This window comes from Nansenia antarctica, assembly GCF_963989245.1.
Source record: "Nansenia antarctica genome assembly, chromosome: 4".
Lineage (NCBI taxonomy): Eukaryota > Metazoa > Chordata > Actinopteri > Argentiniformes > Microstomatidae > Nansenia > Nansenia antarctica.
Genome location: NC_137689.1, coordinates 16972220 through 16996697, shown reverse-complemented (window position 1 = coordinate 16996697; position 24478 = coordinate 16972220). Strand labels below are relative to the sequence as shown.

At 41.4% G+C, this 24478-nt stretch overlaps 4 protein-coding genes across 4 annotated transcripts in view; 3 read left to right on the top strand and 1 right to left on the bottom strand.

The window, feature by feature from the left end:
* Positions 1 to 493: 493 nt before the first annotated feature.
* Positions 494 to 3537, bottom strand: tmem179bb (transmembrane protein 179Bb; the record flags this gene model as incomplete). Its single annotated transcript, XM_080529817.1, has 5 exons — positions 494 to 628; positions 840 to 918; positions 1061 to 1198; positions 2061 to 2257; positions 3442 to 3537. The coding sequence occupies 5 exons, from the start codon at positions 3535 to 3537 to the stop codon at positions 494 to 496; spliced, it is 645 nt and encodes a 214-aa protein (XP_080385943.1).
* A 3982-nt stretch (positions 3538 to 7519) lies between these two features.
* Positions 7520 to 13005, top strand: slc3a2b (solute carrier family 3 member 2b). Its single transcript, XM_080529797.1, has 9 exons — positions 7520 to 7596; positions 8355 to 8618; positions 8914 to 9104; positions 9689 to 9862; positions 10161 to 10255; positions 10398 to 10534; positions 11431 to 11746; positions 11934 to 11999; positions 12145 to 13005. The coding sequence occupies exons 2-9, from the start codon at positions 8380 to 8382 to the stop codon at positions 12487 to 12489; spliced, it is 1563 nt and encodes a 520-aa protein (XP_080385923.1). The 5' UTR covers positions 7520 to 7596; positions 8355 to 8379; the 3' UTR covers positions 12490 to 13005.
* Positions 13006 to 16088: 3083 nt separating this feature from the next.
* On the top strand, positions 16089 to 20962 carry calm3b (calmodulin 3b (phosphorylase kinase, delta)). The gene is made up of 6 exons (XM_080529820.1): positions 16089 to 16224; positions 17472 to 17502; positions 17659 to 17802; positions 17983 to 18089; positions 18565 to 18700; positions 19578 to 20962. The coding sequence occupies exons 1-6, from the start codon at positions 16222 to 16224 to the stop codon at positions 19604 to 19606; spliced, it is 450 nt and encodes a 149-aa protein (XP_080385946.1). The 5' UTR covers positions 16089 to 16221; the 3' UTR covers positions 19607 to 20962.
* A 1204-nt stretch (positions 20963 to 22166) lies between these two features.
* pcxa (pyruvate carboxylase a) overlaps positions 22167 to 24478 on the top strand; it is a 60331-nt gene continuing 58019 nt past the window's right edge. Inside the window, exon 1 of the mRNA XM_080529782.1 lies at positions 22167 to 22503. The gene's annotated coding sequence lies outside the window, so the exon portion shown is untranslated. The remainder of the gene's footprint in view (positions 22504 to 24478) is intronic.

The window sequence follows — 24478 nt, the reverse complement described above, 5'->3', positions numbered from 1 at the left end:
TGAAATACTCATGAAGCACAAATGCAAATGTATTCATTGATGGTGGACATTTCATGTTCAGCTGTCATTATGGTCATTTGTCATCATAAAAAGACATGTTGGAAGTTTCACCCTATTCCAAAGTGAAATGATGGGTGAGGGGTCCCATTGATAGACGAGGGGTGTGCAGCATTTAATGTCAGTATTTTTTATTGGATTTATTGATATGTATGTACGTCTACTGTATCAGTATCTGTTTAATTGGAAAATGTATCTAAGCTAGGTGGCAGGGATAAACATTAGGCAATAACACTGCTCTAATTTATCTTAAAAAGTCAAGTATGTATTAGCAATGTATTTTGTCTCACAAATAAAACACATCTTGTCTGGGTGTACCAAGTCATAGTGTCTCCAAATGGATTTGATTTCCAAATTGGGCTTTGGTCACTGTAAGGACCTAGATGCAAAGACACACAGCGGTTTATTTTGGACTAATGGTGAGGTCACCATAGGATCAGACAGGGCGATGGAAGAAAGGCTCCGTCTCAGACATATTCCATTCTGACCCTGACTCTGACCCCTGGTGCCTCTGGACAAGCACTACCACCACAATCAGCACCCAGAAGAAGAAGTTCACCCACGCAGACTTCTGGGAAAGACCGGGGAGGAGAAGAAAGGAGAAATAAGAAACACAATTTCATATTTTTGTTTCAATTTGGGAAATAACAGTGAGAGATCAAGGCCTATTATAACATTTGACTGACACTCATACACACTACATAGTAATTGTGTTTTATTTTATTCTTTCACTGTTTTGTAATGTATTTTTGTGTGCAAATAAACACTGTGAAAGGACAGACCTCTGCACTGTACAAGTATCTGTAGAATTGATTCCCAGTATCAGGGCTGACCCAGGTTTGATTCTCTGCTTCTTCACAACTGAAATGAAATGAGTACTGCAGATGACACAACATCAAACCGTCACACAGTATTAGATACTAGGGCAGTCTGTGCACAGAAATATGATATGGGTCAGAACATGTAAGTTAATGGCAGCTAATGGTAGCCATCTGCATCTCACCTGGTTATGGAGGGGACGTTGTGTAGGGCAGACAAACAGAGGCGGTCCCTCCCAATTCTCAGAATACATCCCGACACCGCCAGAAAGAACAGCAGCATCCCACACACAACCAGAGTCGCATTCAGCCACACTCTTGTCCTGGAGTGTGCAGTATGTAGGTTAAAAGACAGGAAACAAACAAAATCAACAATACTTGTTGGTCATCCCTGGTTAATGTGATCACTCTATAACCTTTGCACTACTGATGTTTACATTACATACCTTTGTACTACTGTATATTGCACATTGCACATGTCTCCTGACATAGCTTCTTTTATACTTCTGCACATTAGATACTGTACATAAACTACCTCACTGTACATAGTTTATAACTGTATATTGCCCATAACTGTATATACCTCTAAACTATACTGATGTTTACAATACTACCTCTGCACATACTGTATATTACATAATTACCTATCCCTACCTCTTGTTCTATTTATATAATGCCCTTATATCACTATTTGCACTTCTGGTTGGATGCTAAACTGCATTTTGTTGTATTGTACTTGTCCTCTGCTATGACAATAAAGTTGAATCTGCCAAGTTTGCACCAGTGCAAAGTTTATAGCTTGTGTTTCTAAAGGGAAATAGAAGGGGTTGCAACACTATTTTGCAGATAATAGCAGACAGAGTGAAACTGACAAAACGACCAATAGTTAGAGGCAAGACATTACAGCTTCTTGAAAATAAATCTCTTTCACTGTTCTCTCTATATCCAGTATGGCTTTGTCCATAAGGCTTACAATAGATTCCAAATGCTACTGGACAATTTCTGTCATCTTGTGATACTCAATGGGCCGGTTTCACAGACAAGGCTTAAGCCTAGTCCTGGACTAAAAAGCATCTTCAATGGAGATTTTACATTGAAAGTGTGATTTAGTCCAGGACTAGGCTTAAGCCTTTGTCTGTGAAACCGGCCCTATATGTCACAACGACAAGACCAGTGACCTCTCACCTCTTGACTTCCTCCTCCATGCAACTGGTGTAAATCCAATAGAGGGTGAGGGAGAAGCAGTAGATGGACACACAGATAGAGATGGCTGACACAAAGTAGCAGAGGTTGGGGTTGCTATGACTCTCCAGGAACAGGTTTGGACCAGATGCATTGTATTGAACAGTCCCATACAAAATGCACTGCCCTGCAAAGTGTCCCTTAAACACACCAACAGAGAGGCATTCAGAGTAACACAACAATACAACATGGACAACTGTGTCAGCTTATCATGATCATCATCTTTGTCATTATTGCAATGGAGCTACTGTACAGCAGGAGAGCTGCTCATCTGTGGTGAGATATACACACGCTCTCAAATTAACATCCCTTAATGTGCAACTGCACAGAGGCTGTCTGTCAAACACAGGCCTATTGTGTCTCCTAGACTGGATAAGGATGCAAACTGGAGCCTAATTGAACTAGCAATGGAATGCAAGAGAAAATGTTTAATTCCATTTATAACATAGTTTGTGCTTGCAAAACTCCCTGATGATACACCTATACCTATACAAACGTACACTATACAGTCTCAAGTATAGCATGATACCGTTACCGTTGTCACAGAGTCATGCAGGCAGAATTAGCATGTGTGGCAAATTTTCTTAGAATCATGCTAACTCTCACTAGCTCTGAATCACAGTAACATGTAACATGTGCTCAAGAGGGCTTTTACCGTTTGGAGTTTTAATTAGGGTTGCTCTGGTTCACCATTAGAAATGCTCTTTATTGTTCGCTGAATACAGACCGTGCATTACATTGCTTTCTGGTAATGTCTACAACGACAGGTAGGGTCCAAAACTGTAATATTAATTTGGGATGTTGTAACTAATTTATAAAACACCAACTGCGATTTATTATATCTGCTAACACTCCTGTTCACCTAATATTAAATTAGTTAACAGGCGATGTTGGGTTATCTGGTAAAACAAATGTGGGGCACAAAAACACTTCTGCCCCCCTGATTTTAAAGTGGGGGGCCAAGCGCTTATGGCCATGATGTCAACAAAGATATTGTGATGGTGAAAGTAATCAAGTTGAGATAAATGCATATCACATGATGTTTATCTGCTGCCCAACATTTTGGGTTGGTTTTATGTCGCTTATTCTGAGAAGCTAATAAAGCAATTATCTAATAAAGATAACTAAAACATAAGATGAGTAGCCTATAAGCCTAAATGAAACTATTGGATAAAGTACAGCTTAGTTGACATGTATAATAAAGTACAGACTACAGACCAGGAACGACATTAAAAGGCTTGGCGCATGGCAATAAGTATTAATGATTATTTTTTTGCTGATGAGCATAACATTTGCAACATTAGCAACACCACACAATTACTACCTGAGTGATCGTCAGCGATGCAGCAGCGATTATTCCACAGGTAAAACAACCGGCGTACAAAACGATCTCCAAAACGAGCAGCCATGGCATTGCCATCACGAACACCTCTACCATCCGTCATAGATCCATCTAGCTTACCCCGTGTTTACAGAAATGTTTGTGCGTTTTGCTTGCGTGTGTATAGACCTTATGGTGTCTGTCAGTTTACAATGTTCCCATTCAAGCATTTTGATAATTTGAAACCCCTAAACCGACTTAATGGATAGAGAATGCATTTTTATCAAATTGATAACATCGTAGGCCTAATGGCATTCCTTCTATGACTAGGCTATTGTGTTTTGCCCGAGGTATAATGAAGTTGCTTCATTATTTGTGTCTGCCATAATGATAATGATGCAGACCCTATACACGTGTTTCTGAATGATTAGGCCTATATCTCTTTTCTGTATAGATATTATGGATCAGAAGTTTTGTTTTGTTTTTAGAGAGAGAGAGAGAGAGAGAGAGAGAGAGAGAGAGAGAGAGAGAGAGAGAGAGAGAGAGAGAGAGAGAGACAGCCCACCGAGATTAAACAAGTTGCCACATGAGGGCGCTATAAGCAACCCTCTATAACCCTCTGACCAGATAGCAAAACATGAGTTGACTTTGATTGAAAAAAGGGTGAGTGTGAGTTCGAATTTAGTTGCCCCTATGTGCCACATTCATTGACTTCTCCTGTATCTGTAGTTTGTTGCCAGGTTTTGTTCATATGGTCACTTGGATTTTTCATATGGTCACTTGAATGAGCTCTCAGAGTACAAAAACGAATCTAATCTTCTCACCCTGTAATCAGCATAGTTTCCCCCTAGCCCTGACAAAGTAATCCAGTTCAGAAATCCATGCTTAGCATTCCTGTGTGTGTGTGTGTGTGTGTGTGTGTGTGTGTGTGTGTGTGTGTGTGTGTGTGTGTGTGTGTGTGTGTGTGTGTGTGTGTGTGTGTGTGCGTGCGCGCGCGCGCGCGCGCGTGTGTGTGTGTGTGTGTGTGTGTGTGTGTGTGTGTGTGTGTGTGTGTGCGTGTGTGTGCGCGTGTGCTTGTGTGTGTGTGTGTGTGTGTGTGTGTGTGTGTGTGTGTGTGTGTGTGTGTGTGTGTGTGTGACTGATTAGAGAAGTAGTGAGAGGGTCACAGAGTGGGCTCCACTAGCACAACTATTATAATATAAATACGAATTCATTGAATTATATGGTAGAAGGGTTTATCACAGCTAAATTGGCCCTAAACTACACCCTGGAGACCTGGGGGGGGAATGTCACAGACATTAATATCCGTTCTGCAGCAGAGACATGAACAACTGAAGGAGATAAATTCATAGCTCCTACTTTTGCGGTTGCGGTTGCGGTGGGGTAAATTCAATTCAGAAGCTTTGACACTGTGAGTCTAGGATGGAGGTGCACTTTTATCTCTGTATGCAAAGAATAGTTAGCAAACATATCATACACACACATATGTATGCAAAACATGATAGATTAGTAAATCCAGACAGTAAAACACACACCTCTCCTTTGTCACCTATACAACAGATAGAAGTGTTGTATATATATGGTTACATATTTCTGTTCTATTACTATAGACAACTGAAGATGTGCTCTCTTCTCTCTTTGTTGAGAGGGTGGTTGCCCAAGTATTTAACATACTGAAATGGAAAAGGGGGCAGTTAAACAGGGGAGGGAGTAAAGTAGGTGACAACTGCGATGTTAATCTTGAGTACAGATTAAAAATAGCTGCCTGCAAAAAGAAATCTGTGCAATAGTGAACATTTTGGAATTCAACACAAATGGCAACAGTTACAATAACACTATGTGCAATATGACAACCCTAGGGTACATAAGGTTGCAGAGAAATAGGAAATGTTAGAATAGGTATAGCATAGCATAGAGTACAGCACAGTGTTTTATCTGTACAGTATAGTATAGTGGATAGTGTACATAGCCTTTATTTATGTAAACCAGCTCTTTTCCCTTCTTGTTTTTTTAGTTTTTTTTTCTTTCCTAGCACCAGGGGAGCCCCCCCTCCCAAATTTCGTTGTTTGGTACCTGTACTATATCAATGACAATAAAGACCATTCATTCATTCATTCATTCATTCAGTTGCTGGATTTTAATGACTTGTTTCAGGGACATTCATTTCATGAAATGGGTCATCTGTTATTTGGGGATTCTAGTGTGTGTGTGTGTGTGTGTGTGTGTGTGTGTGTGTGTGTGTGTGTGTGTGTGTGTGTGTGTGTGTGTGTGTGTGTGAAATCAAAGCCCCTAACACCTCTCTTGATTTTTATCACTGAGTACTCATTATATTCCATACTGATCTCATCAGTCAGTTAAGTCCTTTATAGACAGGAAATGATTGTTCTTTCATTGTTATTATACTGTTTATCCCCCCCCCCCCCCCCCCCAGTTTGCTATTCTCCAACACGTGTTTTCAGAGGCGACCAAGGCACACAACGTGCAGCAGGGCTTGTCATGTTGACATGATACCAGATACTCTTTTGCCTACGGCACTCCAGAAGGAGGAGCATGGCCTTATGAGGGGCCTGTTTTTGTTGAGTGTTTTATTTCTGAAAAAAGCCTGTCGACCAGTAGATTTTAATGTACACTACACTAAGTATATCTACAGTGGCAAGTATATCTACAGTGGCCAACACACACATGGTTTCTCACTACTAGTACACCACGTTTCACCCTTGTTCCTCTCTCCCAGGATCAGATTTCATGGCCCACTGTGCTGCTCATGTTTTCCTGCACCACTTCCATTCCAACAACATGAACTCAATGACTCAATGTTTGAATGGTATCTATTTGCATACCTGATGGCTATTGATCAAGGACCATCAAGTATACCATTCTTATAATGCTTCATGTGTGAGGATTATGCCTGACGTTGTTGTGATTAAGTAGTAGGTAGTAGGGTAGGTCTCTCTTTACAAACCCCAGAACTTGGCAGTGTCAGTGTTTTTTATGTTGGGAATAGAGGTGATCGTAATATTGTTGACCTTGATTCGGCACAGACTGTTTGGCTATCATGTCTCATCGTGTTAGAAGGGAATGTTCTAATTTAGAATGTCCCAAGTTTATACACTCTTGTACTAAAATAAGAAAATAGGTCAAAGTCTCCTGTATTAACCTCTCACAGTTGTTCCACTGCCCTATCAAAGGGATATTGAATCTCTGGCCCTAAAAGCGAATCACAGGTTGTGATTAATTGTTATATTACACTTCATCACTGCAGTGATGGTGAGGGCCCGGGGATAACACCGTTTTGGTTTCGTGGATTGGCTAGCGCTGTCTAGAAAGTCATTACTTGATCATTAACTGTATCCTAGGCCTATCACTTAAACAAATTCCTTCTTTGTCTCTCTAAGGTTAAATGTTTGCAGAGATGTTGGGATAGTGTTTCTCTGTAAAAGGTTGCAAGACTGCGTTTGCTAAAGAAACAGTGGAAGTAGCAAGCAAACATCCTCATCCACTCATCTATTTCACCATTAAGCAGGTCAAAGTGTGACAAAATGAATTGGGAACAAACATGATGTGGCATTGATGAGACCTGAATATCTGTTAAAGATGTTGTAGGATGGACTGACACCACGACCAGCCAATGTGGCTATAAACATAGGAAAACAAGTTTAGGGAAGGTCACTCATAATTTACTTGATTCAAAATGAGCCAATATCCCAAAGTAACTATGGGATCCAGGGAGAACATAAAAGCTGTGTACCCCAATCCTGAATTTGTTGTTGACATTTCTTGGCAACTCAGAACATGAAAAGGGGGGGCGGCCGTCTGGCGGGGGACTGGTTAAGGTGGACATCCTGCTATTAAGATGAAACATCCGAAATTCCAAAACCTTGCAATGCACGTCGAATAACTATCAGGTAATACTATAATAGCATAATCGAATTTGTTTATGTCATGAAGAACTGAAAGGTCAAAGGGTTAGTTTTGATCATACAACGTGTATGATAGCTGGCTCCTCCTTAAAACGGGGCGGTCATATGGACCGTGAGGGGTGGTGCGGTAATATAAACGACCCCATCACAGATGCTGAGGAGGTTGGACATTTTCTTCATCAACAGGGGATAACAAGAGAGCGCGTTGAAAACGATTTACACATCTTATATTTGTCAGGTAGATTATCTATGCTGCATTGCATTACATTGACGATTGTCGCAAATGTAGATCCATGTTTTTCATTACATTGGGTTGGGTGCTGTTTTTTGGGGCGTGACTTTTGGTCTTTATTGTAAAACTGGACTAGCTAGGCATATTATTGTATAGAACTAATTGTAGCCAACAACTATGTTTATGCTAACAAAAATGTTTATGACTCGCGCACTATTATGATATTAATTTGAAAAACATTAGCTCGTTGTGCTTGTTGTAATATACTAATATAAAACTGGACTGATCCGGTTTTGAGCCACGCACAGTAGCTGTCTATCCACGCACAGTAGCTACAAGGTCGACATAGGCTATAAACCTATATAGAGGCTATGTACTGTATCCTTATATCCAACAATATCAGTGTATCCACTGATGGATAACAACTAAAGGAAACAACTAAAATGCTGATTTATTAGTGGACAGACCTTGCCTTGTTGTTTTAATGCCATTTTGATTAAATTAGCTATTATAAAGTCAGCATTAAGGAATATTTTGTTTCTCATGTTTCTCATCCGATTGGGAATTAATTCCATCCATTATTGTAAGGATCGGTTATTCATTGAACGTTGTCTTAACTTTGCCATGTGCCCAGACGGGTGATGCAATATTGCACCAAATTTACGTATATCCGTTTCTACGGCCTACGACAAGATTACGGAAGCAGCGACGTGAAACCAAGTCATTTTTATTCATCCACATTTATTTTTTGTACATGTATAAAGGAAGTTTGACTCAATCAGCGACACGATGAGTAAGGACGGTGCCGATGTGGACCTGAAGGACGTGGAGCTGAACGAGATGGAGCAGGACCAGGAGAAGCAGCCCATGACGGGCCCTGCGGAGGCGGCGAACGGAGAGGCAGGAGCCGGGTCTCCCTCCGCGGTGGAGCAGAACGGCAGCGTGAAGGTGAAGATCCCTGAGGAATCACAGACTACATTCACCGGCCTGTCTAAAGAGGAACTCCTCAAAGTCGCCGGTACACCAGGGTAAGAATAGAAACGCAATTATGTTGTTGTTTTTTTCTCAAATATTTTTATTATTTTTCTTGAGATTAGGACAATACAACATCCATCAGGAAAGACAGACACACATTAATACCCACATCACAATCTGGGCAAAACAAACAAAAAAACACAGAAAACCCAAATAAAACAAAAACAGCAAATGTATTTATTATTGTTTAAGGCCCAGAATGTGGTAATGGAAATGAATTTAACATTTAGGCCCATATGATAGGCCCATGTCAAATGCCTTCATGTCTAATCCCTTTACCTTTTTAAGGTGGGTTCGGACCCGCTGGGCCCTCCTGGTTCTGTTCTGGCTCGGCTGGCTGGGGATGCTGGCAGGAGCTGTCGCCATTATTGTTCAAGCTCCTCGCTGCAAAGAACTCCCTGCGATGAACTGGTGGAATTACGGAGCTCTGTACCAAATAGGAGATGTGGAAGTTTTCAGTGAGTCCCACAACCTTAAAGGTAAGGACTGTATATTAATTTAGCAAATTATTTGGGATGATTTGAGTTGCAGGACTATAATATATTCCCTAATCATTATGCTAATTCTCAGTGGAAACACAGAAATTGGTTTTCAGTTGCTGCTGGTGTGTCTGTGTCTGACATGGTGTTGATTAGTTGAGTTCAGGTGGCAGGACATGAGTTTCTAGAGGACATCTGCTTCAGTACTTAAACACATGTCTGTTGACACTGGATTGAGGTCACATTATGCACACACCACTCTCATGACTCAGCTTGGGGGAGTGGAGTGGGCCACTGAAACGGCCTGCTGACCCAGCAAAAACCTGTTTCCTCTGTCCCCAATCTCCATCCCTCCCCCTCTTTCCAATTAGCTGACTGGTTTGGCAAGTTTTACTATAGGGTCATTAGTCACTCAAGAAGTACACACTGGCTTTTTTTGTGGACAATATTCTGGTAATTTCGCAACAAAATCAAACTGATCACATTTGAAACTAAGAGGAACTCTTTATTCTTACTCTCTATTCATAGCTCTCATTATCCATGTATGGTACATTTTAATAAGACCATTTCTAATTGTGTGACAGGTTTGGAGCAGAAAATTGACAGTCTGGGTCAGCTGAAGGTGAAGGGTCTGGTGGTGGGACCCATCCATCATGCCCCAAAAGACGAGCCTGTGAGCCTGAACTTTGAGCAGATCTCCTCTGAAGCTGGCAATCTGGAACAGTTCAAAGGCCTCATACAAGCCGCACACAAGAAGAGTGAGTCTTGCCTGTTTGTGTACTGTAACACCCTTTTTATACAAGTTATTCTCAGAACTGCCCATTGGTAATGAACTACTGAGAAGAAAATCAATACAAATTGTATTTCTCACGTACATTGCATACAGGCGTAATTGATGTAGTGAAATGTTTTGAGATCTTGCTCCTCGTTCAACAACAATCAACAATATAATGTAGTAATAATAAATAAAATAATGCTGTTCATGTATGGACTGAATACCCATTTAGTAGCCTGGTGTAGTTCATGTGGAGTAATTCTCTCATGGTTCTCTTGCAGGCATCAATGTGGTCTTGGATCTGACTCCAAATTATCGTGGAAGCGGGCCGTGGTTCTCTAACGTCAGCGTCACAAATGTTGCTGAGAGACTCAAGGTAAGTGTTTATGGCGTGTGTCTGTTATCACATAGACAGCGTATTCCCATTACCTCTCCTAGTAGTGAGCTTCAGCTTTTTAAATAAGAATCCATTGAATTGTGAGATGTGTTGAATGATGTTTGAAACGTGTTTCGTTCAGTCTGCCCTCGTGTTCTGGCTGAACCAAGGGGTGGATGGGATACAACTGTCTGGAGTTGAGAGAGTGGCCAGTGTGGTTCCGTCGCTTTGGGCTGATATTCGAGCCATTGTCCAGAATGGGACTGAGGACAAGGAGAGGTGAGTGCCCAAAAAACATTCTGTCCTTTGCTCCCAATGATATGTTTCACACTGGCCTTGGGTACCAGTATGTTTGAGGAAAGTGAACTGCTATGCTTGTACGCCACCTGGTGGATTATTAGTGGGTTTGTGTGTTGTCACATTTCCTTTCCCCTCACAATGGCTTATAGCCAGGGGTGCACATAACTTTTTGGGGCCAGTGCTCAGAGGAGCACCTAGGGATGCTGCTTGGTGCTCCCCGAGCTCGCGAGTCACGACCCGTCCCACAGGATGGATAAAAAAGGGATACATGGATATATTATTAGCAAAACGACATTTATTCATAAATAAAGATGAACGACCAAATTATTGTGTGCAAAACAAAAGAAACAAATGCAAAATCAAATGACTGCTCTTTAAGAATGAAAGTCTGTCCGACTCCTTTAAACACAATGAAATCAACTGACATCTCTTTAAGCACTAACTGAATGTCTGTTCTTTAAACACACTGAAATAAACTGACATCTCTTTAAGCACTAACTGAATGTCTGTTCTTTAAACACACTGATATAAACGGACATCTCTTTAAGCACTGCTCTGTTCTGTAAACACTGAAATCAACTTTTCCACAAAAAAAAAAAAAAAGAGCTGTTGGTGCGCAAGAGCGCCTTCATGCGGCTGATTTGCCGCTCAGCATGCATTTTGGCGACGCATGCGCACTGGCGCACCAGTTATGTGCACCCCTGCTTATAGCAGTGTAGGGCCCTCTAATGGTTTTGAATTACTGCCTCACTCTTTTCATAGAGCTTCTGAGTGGAAAGTTGCATCATGATTTCATTACAATGGCTACCTATTTGGTATTGGACATTATTATACATTATTTTTGAATTTAAATTCATGTGTGTTTCTTTGCCCAGGGTTCTGATTGGAGTGACTGAAAAAGCCTCAGCTGATGAGGTCTCCGGACTACTGAACTCCACTGGAGTAGATCTGCTCCTGTCTGGGGTGCTGAGGCCTGCTAGTATGAACGGCATAGATCGGGCTCAGGTGGTCCAGCAGCTGTTAGCCAACCACATTCAGACCCAGCTGGCCTGGAACATAGGGGACAGGATGGAGGGCCATTTGGCCTCACTGGTGGGGTCAACCATGGTCAACTTTAACCAGCTTCTCTTGCTCACACTGCCTGGAACCCCAGTGTTTAACTATGGAGATGAGATTGCCCTTGAAGATGAGGTGAGCAGGGGTTTGAACAAATTATGTCCCATAGTTGTAAGGCTTCATTCTTTATTTGCAAGTAAGATGATACTAGATCGGCTTTTTGAGATGTATAGGTTTAATTTCTTAATTTAATTAATCAGTCACAAGATCAGTTATTGCCTTTGATGGATATCTGATGTATTGCTTGTATCTGTCTTAACAGGACACAAAGTTCCCTAAGATGCTGTGGGACTCCTCGGAGTCTGAGGAGATAAATGGGACTCTGAAGGTAAGTGGGATGCTAATGAGCACACACACATTCATTAATTTTGCCAGCAGATGAAAAACAGAAGTTGCTAGTGCTCACAGGGAAAATATTGGAAAAGCAGAGGAATTCTATTTATTTGTATAAACATTTTTTCCTCCATTCTCAGGACGAGAGGGACCAGAGGCTCTCCAGTCGCAACTTCTTCAAAACGCTCAGTGACCTGCGAGGAAAGGAGCGTTCCCTCCAGCATGGGGAATACATCCCCATCTTCAGCTCTGCCTCTGCCCTGGCCTACCTTCGTCTGTGGGACCAGAGTGAGCGCTATGTGGCTGTCTTCAACTGGGACAGCGATGCGGTCACCCTAAAGCTAGAGCACGCTGACCTACCTGCTGAGGCTGTGGTCCGGGTGAGCACCGACAGTGCAGTGCTGGCCGACAGCAGTGTTACCCTCTCAGCTCTGGAGGTGGGCGCACGGCAGGCTGTCCTGCTGCAGTTCCCCTACTCACCCTAGGGAGGGGGGTGGGAGAGAGCTCGGCTCTATTTGTGTGGTCGTTGATGTTAAAGTATATGAAGTTGTTTCTTTGTGGTGATTTTACTGTTTTTTACCTTTATTTTTAGGGGATTCTGTTCCATTTTTTATTTCAAAGGATGCACTGTATCATTCATACAGTGCACTGGTATAAGTCAAGTTTTTTTATTTGTAGCATACTTGCTTTTTTAGAATTGACTTTAAAACACATGAATTAATTCCAGAATACTGTTTCTGCGAAAAACAAACAAATGTTCAATCCTCTGCCATGACTACTATCTGTCTATCTTTCTGTCATTGAGTACATTCCAGACCATAAAATACAATTATCAAACTATAGATGTATTTTGGGCAATCTTTTTCACAGTCATGTACTGTATCTTTGAAGGGGTTCCTAGTTGTTATTGTGTGCACAAAGTAATGCCCCGCTCAGTTCTTGAAACATCTGATATTGTGATTGCTTGTTGCAATTGTTAAGCAAATCAGAAAACTGTTACTGAATGAAAAAGCATGACAGAAAAACATAGGAAATAAACAAAATGCAATACAACCTGCAGCATTCTTGTTTCCATTAGTGTGTGTGTGTGAGATAAAATGTAAAACTCCAGTTAGCCATGTCCTGTCTGAGAACATCAGATTTTCATCCTGTAGCCACTGTGTGTTCAATGGGAGGATAGGAAATAAATTACAAAATTGCCACCTATAAGGCCCATAGCTTATCTGACCAATGTATGGCTGCATACAAAATACACATTGCAGAAAATGATATGATATATGAGACATGATTTAATTTAGTTCATTTTTACTTGGCAAAAATATCAAGTAGGCTATGACTCCCTGCTGCAGCCTCCACGGTTCCATCCAGGTACACTAGAAAGTGTCAGGTATCTTTAGTCTGTAGACATACATAATGCATGGGGCGAGCTCACTCACCTGGCTATTTTAACACACATTAATCATTGATTTGCATCCACTGCTACAGTATAGACAGACTGTGTCACTGTTTGCACCAGGAGAAGTAGATTGAGACGGAGAGTTGGCTATCCACAGGAACATCAACATCCATATACATTTCAGTTGGATTACCAGGTTCTTAAAACAGATTTAGTTGGTTGTGTATTTTAGAGCCAGGGATGTCCTGTTATAATAATAATAATAACTTTTATTTGTATAGCACTTTTCCTGCAAACGTTGCAGCTCAAAGTGCTTTATTATATTATTATTAGTTAAGTCAACTACCACGAGAAAGGGAAAGGATATCCATGATGCATTTTCCACCTAATAGTTCTAAAAATGGCTGATTGACAGGATAATGACAAGATCACAAAACTGATGAGCTTTAAAGATGTGATCATGAAAACTTCCACAGCGGTGGTATACTGTATGTGTAATTTGTTTTCCTTGGGACCTAATGATTGCACTTCCTTTCTTTAATCACCCCTATCAGCATTCAGCATTTTCCTGATTAAGTGAGAGCATCATGAGGTTGCAAAAGTATCCTCTTAATGTTATTGCTGGAGACAGAAAGATGTGATTCTGAATGAATGTAATTGATTGATTGCCGAGTAATGTGGTGAAAAACAGGGCAACTGGGCCTGGTCTGAGGGATGCTGCTGAGTCTGGTCTGAGGGATGCTGCTGAGTCTGGTCTGATGGATGCTGCTGGGCCTGGTCTGATGGATTCTACTGGGCCTGGTCTGATGGATTCTACTGGGCCTGGTCTGATGGATGCTGCTGGGCCTGGTCTGAGGGATCCTACAGGGCCTGGTCTGAGGGATTCTACTGGGCCTGGTCTGATGGATGCTGCTGGGCCTGGTCTGAGGGATGCTGCTGAGTCTGGTCTGATGGATGCTGCTGGGCCTGGTCTGAGGGATTCTGCTGAGCCTGGTCTGAGGGATGCTGCTGGGCCTGGTCTGATGGATGCTGCTGGGCCTGGTCTGATGGATGCTGCTGGGCCTGGTCTGAGGGATGCTGCTGGGCCTGGTCTGAGGGATGCTGCTGGGCCTGGTCTGAGGGATCCTACTGGGCCTGGTCTGATGGATGCTGCTGGGCCTGGTCTGATGGATGCTGCTGGGCCTGGTCTGATGGATGCTGCTGGGCCTGGTCTGATGGATGCTGCTGGACCTGGTCTGATGGATGCTGCTGGACCTGGTCTGATGGATGCTGCTGGGCCTGGTCTGATGGATGCTACTGGGCCTGGTCTGATGGATGCTGCTGGACCTGGTCTGATGGATGCTGCTGAGTCTGGTCTGATGGATGCTGCTGAGTCTGGTCTGAGGGATTCTACTGGGCCTGGTCTGATGGATGCTACTGGGCCTGGTCTGAGGGATTCTACTGGGCCTGGTCTGAGGGATTCTACTGGGCCTGGTCTGAGGGATTCTACTGGGCCTAGGTGGAGGGGGGGGGGGGGGGTGAAAACCGAGAGCCTCATCACTGACACCAGATCTGCATGCAAGTTTCCACAGAGCGACGAGGCCACCTTGATGCTGAGAGCAACAATGGGATCATAATAAGGGATTATATTTCTGAGGAGGCCTCTTTCTCATGCCCAATTTTCTGCCAGTTCCTTTTGGTGATAACCGCCAACATCCTGTCCAGGAGATCCATTTGGGTTTCTAATTCTACATTTGTCTACTTCCAATTCTTATGAGTTTCATAGGGGGTCATATTCTGAATAACTATTGGCTCAGCAATTATCAATTGTGTTAGGCTAATGTAGGGACATCTATTAGATTGTTCTCTGGTTTTCTCCTAAGTTTACCTTTCACAACAGTAAAAGAGAGTATTAAAAAAACAGACTACATTGTAAAAACAGACTGCACTGTAGGCCTACTTGTATGATTTATATTCCATCCACTGTGATGGCAATATACTGTAAATAAATAAATTAAATGTAACAAATAAAAAAAACAGTAGCCACATAACGGGGTCATTGCACCATGGCAAAAGGTGTGGGGTGATGTTTGAAAGTCACTGTATAAGAAATTGGAGTGCTTAGCATAATAGATTTGCACTCAGCTTTGGCCTTGTCATACTCTGGTATCAAATAGTGTTCCAAGGCAATATCTATGTTTAGAGTGACAATATACTTGGGCATAACAGCAGCAGTCTCAATTGTTTCACTGCTGTGGCTTTAAGACGGGAACATCCCCATCCTCATAGCCCCTCCACTCCCTGACGCATTGCAGGTGGCTGAAGACCAATGTAGTGCCGCACACTGGGTCAGCTGACGTGCGCCATCGCTGCTTCTCCGTATATAAACTCACCAGTGTCTTATTCACACATCAAGACATTAACCGAAACATAAACAAAACGGAAATAGTCAAAGAGTGGTATTGAATTGAACACTCTAATTCTTCGGAAGTGGATGATGGAAAAAACCTCGACTCTTCTATTATAAACAGAATATACCAAAGGCACCGAGGTGTTAGTCAGCGCTAGTTGCAGATACACTGCTGTTCTGTTTCTTCTTTTTTTTTTTTTCATTCGCTTCGGCGCAAGGAGACCATAGTGACAGTCCAGTTGCTAGGGAGTGCAGTGTCCCGCTTGAAATCCTAACCCAGGCGGACTGATACACAACTTCAGCGCAGTGCAACATACATAGTGGCGCAAGGCGCGGAGGATATCTGATAACTGAGAATTGTACCTAATCAGCAAAGCTTCAAACTCGAAATTATTAGTAAGTTAGTTCAAATCAACATAGCGTCATCACAAAATGGTAAGTTAAATTTGCAGTGAATGTGGATCAAATGAAATATCATGATTAACAGCCAGCGTTCTGCAGATGCATGTGTTAGTAACATAAGCCATTCAGACGACTCAAGTGGGCCAGTTTAATTCCTGGGAATGGATCGGAACCTTTCAGCTATAGAACGTTATTTGACGCATACTAATGCCAGTATTCAGTTTAAGAAAATAATAATAATCTATAATTGCATCCTATGATCAATTTGGAATTAATGAAAATATACCGTAACACATTTGATTCACGAAGTTGAAGCCGAATTATTCGGACCATCAATGGAACGTTTTCATTCCATGTCATGTATATGTCAGAGTCCGATATATTCGCAGCTAAACTAGCTGACTAGCTAACTAAACCAGATTGTTAGTTACGGATTGACGTGCTAGCTATATAGATGTCGTATACGGCTAATGACTACTAGCTGTTAATTCATTGCTAATGTGGTTAATATAAATTACGTTGATCTGCGTCAATCAACCCTGCTCATACAGGATTCATGCCTGCTTCAGTGTGGCAGGCCTGCAGGCTCTAGTGCGTATAGTAGCTGATCAACTTTAGTTAGCTTGGAAACTATTACATACTACTGATGTTTTATGACATACCAGTACCATACCATTGTTTATAGTTAGATCGCTAGTTAGCATCAACGTGAACAGTTGTGCAGAGGGCAGAGAGGGCTATCCCATGCATTAGCCTGTGATGTAAGTCAGGTCTCTTTAGATTTGAAGGCTGATTATTCTAGAGTTTAATTGAATAAATGTGCAACTCCGTGCAGTCCAAGCACAGCCTTTTGTTGTTAAATCAGATAGAGATCTATCCCTGGGATATCCCTAGATTAATTGTGTTAGGGCACTGAGGCCATCTGATCTAATATTGCGGCAAATATGGTGCAAAGACAGACTAATTTTAGACTGAATATCTGTAGTTAGCCAAGGATTCGGTGAAGATGGACGACATTGGCATTAGCTGTAGCTCTCCCATCAGTTTTCTAGCCGACTAGGCTAGCCTGCGTTGCATTTCTTTCCTGGTGAAGTTGGTGGCTAGGAAATCCGGTCAAGTCCGGTCAATTTCATGCATCCAGATTCATTCTATTTCAGAATTTGATTTGGCATAGATATTAGATAGACCCCAAGAGTATGAAGTGCTGCCCTATGTTCCTATGAATGTACAAACATCTAAAGTTTAAATGTCCTGGTTCTCACATTATGTTTTACTTTTAGGCAGATCAATTGACAGAGGAACAGATTGCTGGTAAGATAACTTTCTTTGCATATTGCACACATTACTATATAGCCGATAACACTTTTGGCCTGTTGATAAATACATCGTCTATAATCCATTGTCTAGTTATCAATAATGCTTTCAAGTCTACAGTGTTTCATACCCTAATGACTATTTCCCAATCAGAATTCAAGGAGGCGTTCTCGCTGTTCGACAAGGATGGAGATGGCACCATCACCACCAAGGAGCTGGGCACCGTAATGCGCTCACTGGGTCAGAACCCTACAGAGGCTGAGCTGCAAGACATGATCAATGAGGTGGATGCTGACGGTAAGACATGCAGGAAATGATCTAATTCTCTCATCGTCACATATGCAAACTCACACTCTCAATAGAAAGTGCTGAAAATGCTGTGATGCAATATATGGTTGAGGGAAGAAAGACCTACATTTTGTGTGAAGGTCCTGCCGTTTTCCTGCTATAACAGCACTTTGGCTTTGTGATCCACAGGAAATGGGACAATTGACTTCCCTGAGTTTTTGACCATGATGGCGCGGAAGATGAAGGACACCGACAGTGAAGAAGAGATCAGAGAAGCCTTCAGAGTCTTTGACAAGGTCAGCCAAAATGAGGGATGGATGACTATTTCAGATGTAGAAATGCCTCTCCACTGCTGATCTCAGTGCTACAAATGTTAACTAAAGGGTCCTAGCACTTCATTAAAGACATGTCTCAAAGCTCACCAATTTATGTCACCAATCTATAGCTAAATGTTACTGGCATGTACAGAGTGGTTGTATTGTCAACAGTACGTTTTATGAGCACTATTTACTGTGCGAGATTAAGTACTCTGTTGGTCTGTTTGGACTTGTGTTGGTCAGTGAGTGGCCATTGGTGTCATGAGCACTGGAACACACTGTTTTGCCTCCTTGGTCTGAACTGTATTTTATTCTTAGGAGGTGGATGATGGAACACTGATGATGCAATTCTGATTTATTGCGAAATAATGGTAGACATTTGATTTGGTGTCTTCACAACTAAAGAAGAAGACCATACCATCCAATTGAAATGTCTTTATTTCTTGTGGTGCAGGATGGCAATGGATATATTAGTGCTGCAGAGCTGCGTCACGTTATGACAAATCTTGGTGAGAAACTGACAGATGAGGAGGTTGACGAAATGATCCGGGAGGCCGATATTGATGGAGATGGACAGGTCAACTACGAAGGTCAGTTTCTGTCTGTACATAGAACAATGCCTAAATTAATGTTACTGTACCTACCAAACCTCATATGCCCAACAATGTGCCATTCTACCTCACATTAGTTTGTTTCTGTTTCAAAGCAAGATATTCCTTAACACTGGTTGTGTTCGGAGTCAGTGCTGCAATCAGTTAAACAAAAATGTGTTGTTCACAACTGTTTGTTTGGTCAAGACTGAGTAGTAGCTGTAAGCCACTTATTTTTATTTTATTTCCCTTCCACTGACAACTTGTATATCTGTTGCTCATCCTACTATGAATAGGCTTTGCTCTGTAGATTGGACCATTTCCCTACCACTTGCCCCCGCTCCCCCTAGTGTCGTGGAAGCCCAACTCTGAGTAACTCTTGACATTATGTTTGTATTGTATCCATATAATGACACTTAAATTACTCGTAAAAATGTTATGTCAACATATTGACAGTAATTCCATAATAATAGAGTTGAGTGGGCCCTTATTCTTTATGTTGTAATGCATGCCAGTCCAAAGCTGTCATTGCCAACATTGTAATGTATTTCATTTTCAGTTTGTAATAAGCCTCCTCTTTCCACATGTGAATTCGGTCAGCATGAGCAAATATGCTATCCATCAAATTGTCTTTACATTTTTAGTCATGGTAGTGTACATGACTGAAGAACCAATACAACCAAAACATTGAACGCAATTTGGTTCAGTTAGTTACGTCTTCTTGATACCCAGCCTTGGTAGACTTTTGATCCCAAGTACCTGGACATGGGTGTTCTGTTGCACCCTGTAAACAATGCAGAAATGTTGCCAATATACTGAATGTCAGTTGTATGCCTCCCATGATGTCACTAAAGGTTGTTCTTGTCTTGTCTTTTAGAATTTGTTCAGATGATGACAGCAAAGTAAATACGGAAACCCAAAGGACCCCTTCACCACACAAGACCAAACAGTGGGCAGCACTCTCACTGTCAACACTCAACAACCATTCACAACCATCCTCTTACTTTTGGCTTTGCATTTGGTTGCGCCCCCCTTCGGTCCATTTTGCTTGATTCTGATGCACCTGCTCAGTGTTAATTGTTCCTTTCAAATAGTTTTTTCTTTTACATTATCTGGGTTTCCTCCAATAACAGAATATATTTACATATACAAATAAAAACATATTCTAACGGTGTTGAACAAAAAGAACAAGTGAACCATATTTTTAAGCTAAAATATATACTGACAAGTAATGCATGCTTTATTTCTTTGGAATGTTTTGTGCTTATCTGCTTGCATCCTTTTTCTATTGTGCTCGCAACCCTTTATTACTGTACATGGCCTATTCTCATAAGGCTCTAGATGTTTTTCTTTCTCTCAGATGTGCACAGGACAGGATTTTAACTACAAAACAGACCCCTGAATCCATTGTGTGTATGCGCATGTTTTATTTTATTTTATGTATTTTCTCATTCCAGGATATACCATGTTATTTGTCACATGGTCATGTTTCTTTGAAATGTTAACATGATTAATTAAGTTTAAAAAATTGTTTAAGCACACGCCCTGACTAGCACATGCATACAAACTCTGGAGTAGTTCGCCAGTCGGCAAAGACAACTGCTTGGGTATAGCAAACACAGTTGATAACCCTTTTTGCAGTGTGTTAGATGCTACTACATTTTGCTCCTGATATAACCATCTCCTCAATTCTAACAATCACTAGATCAGATACAACTTCTAACCATGTAATGGATTTGGTAAGATTGTCAACTGAACTCATGGTCAAAGACTCAAGTCCTTACTAATTTGATCTGTAATGTTTTGAAGTAAGAATTAGAGGGGACACCCAAACTACAGGAACCCTTGTATTGAATTAAGACAAATCTGTTACCTGTGGAAGGTTGAATCCAAGTGCTTAGAGAGTCTGCTGCATGTGTGTTTTGTGAACCAAGTCATGGTCTGGTGTCTTGAAGCTGCACTATGGGTCTGACCACGCCATATTGCATGTTAACATAGACTGCTTTTCATTTTGTCATCCATATATCAGTTTTTCTCTCCCAATCCCCAAATTAATTTTTTTCTACTGTTATGAGTGTTTTACTTTCTATTCATGATCTTTGTCTCATTTTTGAAGACTTTGTTAGTTTACCTGCCATGTTCTGTTTTCCCCTGCCCTTTAAAATTGTATGTTGTTTTGGGGAGAATGAGAGATTATGCATTCCATTGCTGAACTCATGTCGGTTTTCTTGCTAATTAAACTCTTTGACCAGTGTTTCTATACCACGACTCCTATCTTTTATTATCTTGATATGGCATTTACCCTTGATGGTTTTCATGGTCGTGCATGGTGACAGCACTTTCAATGTCAGTCTGGGAAACTAAACCAGTGGGGCTATTTCTTTGACACAGATTAAGCTAAATCCTGGAACAAATTACACTTTAATTGAAGAATCTTTACTGAAGATGTGTTTAAATCTAGGAGAAGGCTTTATGGAACAAAAGACCCAGACAGTTATATATTTGAGGCAGTATCCTAATGTGTCTCATACATTTTTATCTTGGCATTATTTAGGTAGTTGACATACAGTAAAATAGCCCTATAAATAGATTTGCTGAATTTTAACAGTTGATAATATAAATCAATATTAACAAAATAATATTAAATGGGGGTGTGAAACGTAGTTAATCATCCTACCAGACTGCCCCCATTTGTATGACATAGTACGAGGGTGAACCCATGGCGCTAAATCCCTCACTTCAGTCCAAGATCAACCAATCGCCCAACAGATAGAGCAAGCATGAACATTGAGTGACGTGATATCCGCTTGTTAAGTCGTGACGTGTTTCCGGGTCCAACGTTGGCTGAGGCACTGTCTTCGAAATGTTGAAATAATAATAATAATTAATTATATTTATATAGCGCTTTTCCGAGGCTCAAATACCCTGACAATATGGAGAAAACGGGAAAGTGCCGTGTCCCTTGTTGTATGAATAGATCCGAGTCTAAAAAACGATTAAACTGTCATTCTACCGCTGTAGTTCACAGGTACTCTGGTGCGGGGAATTTCTGGTTTGGACTCGGAAATGGCTAAACGTCACTTTTGACGTCAGACTTAACAAGCATATCTACACACCAGGAATGGTTAAACAAGACACTCAGATAAATTGGTAAAACACGAACATTTACAGTAGGTAGAAAACATAATGTAGAACAAGAAATGCCTTTGAAAAGATAAGACACCTTTCCATCATTTCTGTGACCCTAGTCCCTAGCCCGCGAGCTGTCAAAGTGTGGACTTTTTAAATTCCTTTGCATGGATTTCTAACGGAATTGATAGGTGTAAGAGAGATCTTGTAAACCGATCCCTATGCTTTTAAATCCATTTGCGAGATGCACAAATGTACACTCCAGGATAAAGGTTAGAGAATTAGGACGCACCACAAGAGGACCAATAGCAAGTAACCAAGGGGTGGGCGAGTCGCCTCATATGCTCTTTACATCTCTTTGAAACAGTAACACTATAGCTAACATATGGTTCATATGACTTTCAACTGCAGTCATCAGCTAGGATTGTGAGTTAGGATCTTATATGTCACATGCACCCTGGAGGCGGACACCGGCAGCTAGCAAGCTAACTAAAGTCAGATGAAATAGAGAAGAGAAAGCAGTGAAGCGACACACATCAACCAGCTAGCTAACGCTAGTGCCTCTCCTCTCATACGACTGATCAACGTCAGAAGGCTAGCCGCCTGGTCACTTTTTCCAAGCCCCTCTTCATCAATAAGAGACATTGGAGTGGGTTTACTACTTGACAAAAAAGGTAAGTTTGTTCTTTGTGCATCTCGGTCTGAGTGAGAGAATATTATTAACCATTTGGAGGATTTCGACGTTCGCAAAGGTGCACTTACACTCCAGGTTTTGCAGACTACTTGTCTATATGCATGAATATACATGTTAGCTAGCAAGTTCTTTTCTCTGTCACTCGGTGACGCGAGATGATTGCACTCATAAAAACCGAAAGTCTATAGCTAAGAGATGGACATGCCATTTCCACACAGATGGTGCACGTTAACCATTAATTTGTGGGTTGGATTGTCTGGCTGAAATACATTAACACATGCATGGGTTGTGCACGTCAAACATGAGAACCAGATAGGAAGATTGTTTGCTCCCTTCCATTGATAACTTTGCAGTCTCTAAAGGCACCTTGGTGAATGAGTCAAGAATTCAGTGAGACTGTCTGTGAGGGACCTACTCATGCATAGTTAAAGGCCACACGTTGCATTTGTGCAAATGTCTCTTGAAATGTTTCTAAAATGTACATTTCCCAACTCTACATACATAGCAGTCCAGACAAGGTAGTTCCAAACCCCTGTTTTCACAATACAATGCCTTATGTGTGGGCTTGAGCACTGACTGACCCACATGGATTTAAAAAGAATCCGATTGGTATGGGATTGAGGGAGTTTCCATCACATCTCTCACAAAGGTCCCTTTTAAATCCATGTTGGGCAGTGTATTGTGCACACCTCAGGAAAGTCTCTACTATCACCCCATCTGCCAACCCTACCCAATCTTGTTCCCAGACTTGTTCCCAGACACAATAGTGTGCAATAGTAGTAGCCTGGGGAGGAGGATAGAACCTACAAACTTCCTTATGGTCAGCATTTTTTGAGAATTTTGAGAATTGAGAATGTTTATTTTGGTCCCCTATGCAATTCACAATACAGAAAAAAAAAAAAAAAAAAATGTACACAGTCACAATTCATAACACTAGGACCAAAAAGGTGTAGGCTGAAGCCGTGGCATTGCAGCATTTTAGGTTAAAAAAGGAACTGGTTAATCTTGCTTTTCCCTCAGGTGTTTTCGCAGTAAGTCAAATTCCATTGTTATCTTATCTATAGGCTACATGGACTTCATGTTAAATAGTTGAGGCTGGATGATTTGATTGGACATGTTTTTAGGTGGGGGTAAAAAGGAAAGCACAGAATTGTGTTATGTTTTTTGAGGGGGAAAAAAAATCTGAAGCTCTGTTTATGTAACCCACATACGTGTGTTTGTTTATAACCTGCGTGCGTGGCGATGAGATTTTGCCAACAAGCTCAAATGGCTACACTTAAGTTGCACTATGATTACATCTGGCACCATCATCAAAACAAAAAGCGCCTTTTTTTTCTCGACACATTGCAGTGTCTCATTTCTTTGAGACAGTTTGCATTGCAGTAGGTTACAGTCTACTGAGCTCGTAGTAACTATTACAATAGTAGTTTGCTGTTTGATGATTGTCACAGGCCATAGCCTGTTTGTTAATCAGCATGTCTATACATGCTCAGTAATGTGCTTCTTGGTAGAAGGCTAAATGTTGTGTAAATGGCTGAATGTTTCCTGGTGCTGATTCACCAGTTTGGTATTTCAGCTCTGTAGTGAATTGGGAAAGACCAGTAGGCTACATGTATGCAACTGCCTCGGGCCTACACATGTTATTTATGGACATAGTAAATTCCCTGTTGCTTTTGCTTATTTGGTCCAGACATGTAAAGTGAATAGCAATGTTTGGAGAAGAGTGACAGTTGAGGTCCAGCCCCCGACAGCTGTAGAAGGATTTGTAATACAATTAAAGTTGGGTCACTTAGGTCTACTCCAATCATTAGGGCAAGATGGCACAAAGTAGGTTAAAGTGTTGAAAAGTAGGAAAGCGGGGTAGGATACCTGTGAGATGGCTGAAATTCTGCCATAAAAGATTACTGAAATTGTAAGTCGTATAGGGGGTGGAGAGTTAAACAAGGTCAATGCTG